The sequence below is a fragment of the Pteropus alecto genome, unplaced genomic scaffold, assembly GCF_000325575.1.
Source record: "Pteropus alecto unplaced genomic scaffold, ASM32557v1 scaffold79, whole genome shotgun sequence".
Classification (NCBI taxonomy): domain Eukaryota; kingdom Metazoa; phylum Chordata; class Mammalia; order Chiroptera; family Pteropodidae; genus Pteropus; species Pteropus alecto.
In genome coordinates, this window is record NW_006494612.1 from 6157403 (window position 1) to 6161676 (window position 4274).

General features: G+C 41.6%; 1 protein-coding gene across 4 annotated transcripts in view; it reads right to left on the bottom strand.

Moving 5' to 3' along the window:
* Positions 1-4268, bottom strand: part of CDK19 (cyclin dependent kinase 19) — a 124601-nt gene extending 120333 nt beyond the window's left edge. For 2 of the 4 annotated variants that reach the window (XM_015600119.1, XM_006926072.2), the window contains exon 1: positions 4041-4268. In XM_015600119.1, the coding sequence (XP_015455605.1) occupies positions 4041-4168 (128 nt within the window). In that variant the 5' untranslated portion in view covers positions 4169-4268. The remainder of the gene's footprint in view (positions 1-4040) is intronic. The other 2 variants (XM_015600117.2, XM_025042413.1) reach the window with 1 other exon arrangement.
* Between the last annotated feature and the right edge of the window lie 6 nt (positions 4269-4274).

The window sequence follows — 4274 nt, forward strand, 5'->3', positions numbered from 1 at the left end:
TTTGAATGTAGAAAAAAATAAATAAGACCAGAAAAAGACTTAGTCTTAGAAAACGAGCTATTCAATGCTACAGAAGCATATGGCTTGAACACACTGGAAAAAATGAGGGAGTTGGTGGCAGGTGGGAAGACTATTAAGACCAAAGATTTTAGAATCCGAATGCAAAAACCTGTACATGCCACTTAGGAATTAAGATCGGACGTTACTATATGAGCCTTAGAGAATGTAGTTTTCCAATAAGAAATATGACGTGATTGACTTTATTTTGTAGGAAAATGACACTGCAGCAAGGATCTTGGACAACAGTGAGGAAAGATTAATGGCAGAAACCAACCAGCTACTGTGCAAATCAGACATGATGGCCAAAAGTAATGTTGGTGAGGATGAAAACAGATGAAGAGGAGTAACTAAGTGTGGTAGAATCTATAGGCCAGCGTCTTTTAAAAAATGTCCCTCATATGTGATATTTTCCCTTTTCCATATATTTTGGTATAGATGTATCCTTTGCATAGAAAAAGTTTATACAATAAGATTGTCAAAACTGAAGGCAAAATGGCCTTTTGTTTTCCTCCCACAGTATTAGGAAGGAAAACACATTAGAAATGCAATAACTCAAGAGTCAAGAGGTCTGGATTACAGGCTTAACTTTGCTGTGAGACTATGGGCATGACCACCTCTAAAAGCTCTGGTTTTCTCATTTGTAAAAAGAGGAAATTAGACTACATGATCTAAAACTCTTAAAAGTTCTAAAATGCTATGATCATACTGATATATCTTTAAATCTTCGGGTTTCCAAAAACATGCAAATACAATCATCTATTTAACTATCAACCAAATATGAAAAACCCATCAAAAACAGGCAAACACTATTGTACCCATTATTTACCTACTACATATGTGAAAGATTTCATGACATACATTAAGACATGTAGTCATCAACTATTCATCTGAAACTCTACAGCAAAACTGAAACTCTAAGATGTCTGTCAGCCATTTCGCTTTTAATTACTCAATCTTTCAAAAACATCTCCAAAAAAGAGCATTCTTTTACTGGAGTGGTTCAAAAGACTAAATATCTGCCTGCAAAGCTGAATAGTAGTATTGTTGGGTACAAGTTTTCAGACATAACACTATCCTATGGAATGTTTGTCTGAACCTCTTATCGACAAAGAACTTTTTAACAATATTCCTTTATCAATCAAAACAAAGTATTTCAAACTTAAGAAGGTCTTGAGATTTGTAACTATATACTTACTGTTTTGGGTGACTTTTTTACTAATGTTGAAAGAAAAGTTGTATTACAAATTCTTTCCATATTAGAAAGTCTAGAAATATTCTAAACTTGTTTCTCTTCAAAAACTTTTAAAAGTCTATTTTTTTTAAAAGGGATAGTTGGGTCAAGAGACTCTTACTTCAAAACAAAAAGATGGAACAAATAACATGAAAGATGAAAAACCCAGATGTAAATCTTGAATTTTCCAGTCTAACTCTATGTAGCATAATTAATATAGCCTAAGTTAGTTATATATTTCAAAGGAAATAACATTCTAAGGTTTTGTAAACTGTAATATTAAACTATAAACAGAGGCTTTTCTAATGACGTTTTATGTTACATTACATCTTCCAGTATTTCTTCCAGTGAACAATTTAGGGGTTATACAATATACTACACTATAAATACCAGAATAATTTTTTTAGCTACCCATGTGATTTTCTTGCTCCCTAAAATAGTATTGCACATTTTTCTGAGTTAACCAAAATAAATTCTGGAAAGAACTATAATTTACCATGATCAGAGTGTAAAATCCTTTACTACACAAATTCTATTAGTTTAGAACCATCTCTAAACACTTTTTGTTCTTTCAAATTGCTGCTATCAATTATCAAACTAATCCCACTACCAACCCACAAGAAATGTGTTTACTGTAAAGCCTCAAATATCAACCAGACCTTCATCTAAGAAAATAATCTTTATGCTGATTTTTCTTACATGTAATATACTGATTTAAACTCATGTTTTCAGGTCCTAAGTTTTTTTTAAAAGCATATTTTGAAGATACACAAACTGATCTTTCCAAAACAGCTTTATTAACTCTAGGCAAACAAATTTCACTCAAGAAGGAAGTGTTCAAATCAAGAACTTTATTAGAGGGGGAAGTATTTAAAAAGAACAAATAGAAGCAGGAATTAAATTATCTGGTTTTGCTGTAGCCCGTGCTATTCAAATACATTTCAGAAGCAGAATTTTTAACTTTTCTCAAAAGTTGCCAGCTAAAAGGAAGCTATTTTAACAAAAAAATTAAATACATTTTAAAAATTCCAAATCAAGTATATTACAAAGTTAGCATGAGTATGAAAAACAGTATGTCTGATTTGTTTTGTCCAATTAGAAAAACTAGATGTGCTTTCCCCAAATTTATCTGATTAAGACTGCCACAGGAACACCAGCATAACAAGTAGAGTGAATATTCCAAAAACAAATATAAGTTAATCATATCACCTCACATTCCAAGATACTCGTGCAAGGGCACCTGGCAATTAACTAAAAGAATTATGAGAAAAGTTTACAAACAACTGAATATTATGGGGTCCATTCAGTTATGAGAAAAAATTACTTGCAATAATAACAATCCTTTACATTTGTATAGTACCTTGCAATTTTCACGTTTTATGATAAAACAATTTATAAGGTTTTGCTCTTTCGTTCTCTGTATGAAGTTAGCACACACATACACACACACCCCTACCTACTTTGGTCCTAGAGTTCAAAAATCAACCATATCAATTAAAAACAGGGTGCGCAGAGCGATGAGCAGAACTTCAAACTTAACTAATATCATTGTGGCTGATATTTTTATCCAGAAATGTTCCGCTAAGATCCTAAAAACTTTCTTCCATATAGTCTGACGGTCTTTAAAGTCTAAGGACGGGCATAAGTTCCCAGGCGTCCTCACTCTGGGAGAGGGGAATTCCTGCCAGGATGGGCAGTGAAGTGATGACTGGTAAACCTACCGTTCAGAAACAGGAAGCTGGTTCCACCTGTCCTGCAGTGCGAGCCCTTCTGCCCTTCGAAAGAGGGGCGTTCTCAATATATTATGCAGCTCGCCTTCTCCTGGGAGAGCAGTCAGTAAAAGCTTCCTAAGGGGTTCCCTCAGCTCTCAGGAAAACAAAGGTTCGGGCCCAGTTCTGTTATCACTCCGCATTCCGTTCTGGATAATCTAGGTGCTCGATAAACCCCTGCACGCACTCATTTGGGAGAAGATGGAATGGAAGGCATAAGATAACCAAGGCAGGTAAATGAATTACCAGAGAACTGGACGAACTCTGAAGTTCTGCGGGCAAAACGCGGTTAGTCCCTCAGGAGGTCTTACATTCGAAGGAAGGTGCGGAATTCAGAATGTGAGAATGCGAAATAGGGGCGAGCAAGGAGGAGGTCGAGAAATCGCTGAGTATCCGACAGGGACTGGAGGGACTGCGCTGAGGGGCTAACAGGCTGGCTGGCCCCAAAGGCGGAGGTGACCATGGGGTCAGATCCAAGAGGCTGGCTGGGACCCCAGCGCTCGGCCGCCCGACAGGCTCCTCGGCAAGGTTTCAAACCGCCGCCCCCGGGGAGGCGCTCAGCCGATTGGAAGTTCCACATCGACCGTCACCAGCCTAGGGCCGAGCAGCAACTCCTCGGCGGAGCTCTCCCAGCCTTCCGCGTCTACTCAAGAGTACAGACCCCCCAAACTCCACCTCTAACCGAGGTCCCAACTCCAGTCCCGTCGCCAGCCTCCAAGCACGCGGACGGCGTCCTCCGGGACGGGACCGACGCCCCCCGACTAAGCTGTGCCGCGGGAGTTCGCCCTAGGGGCGCGAAGCGGCCACGCGGCGGGCGGGCAGGACCCGCGTCCCTCAGAGGCTGCCCCAGGACGGGGCCCCGCGACCACCTCCGCCTCGCCCCTCGGGCACGGCCCGGCCGGGCTCCGACCCACCCATCCCGCGCGGTGGCGGGCAGGGCGAGGACCCGAGCGAGCCTACTCCCCCGCCCCTGCTCTTACCCATCTTTCCGCCTCGCTTTGTAGACGTGCCCGTAGGTGCCGCGTCCCACTTTGCACCCTTCGTACTCAAACAAATCCTCCACCCGCTCCCGCTCGGCCGCCAGCTTCGCCTTGAAATCATAATCCATTGTCTGCTTCCCCCATAGAGGCACTGGGACGCGGGGGCCGCCGCCGCTCAGTCCCTCCTCCTCCTCCCCCCGCGACCGCGGCTCCACTTCTCCAACAGCCGCCTCT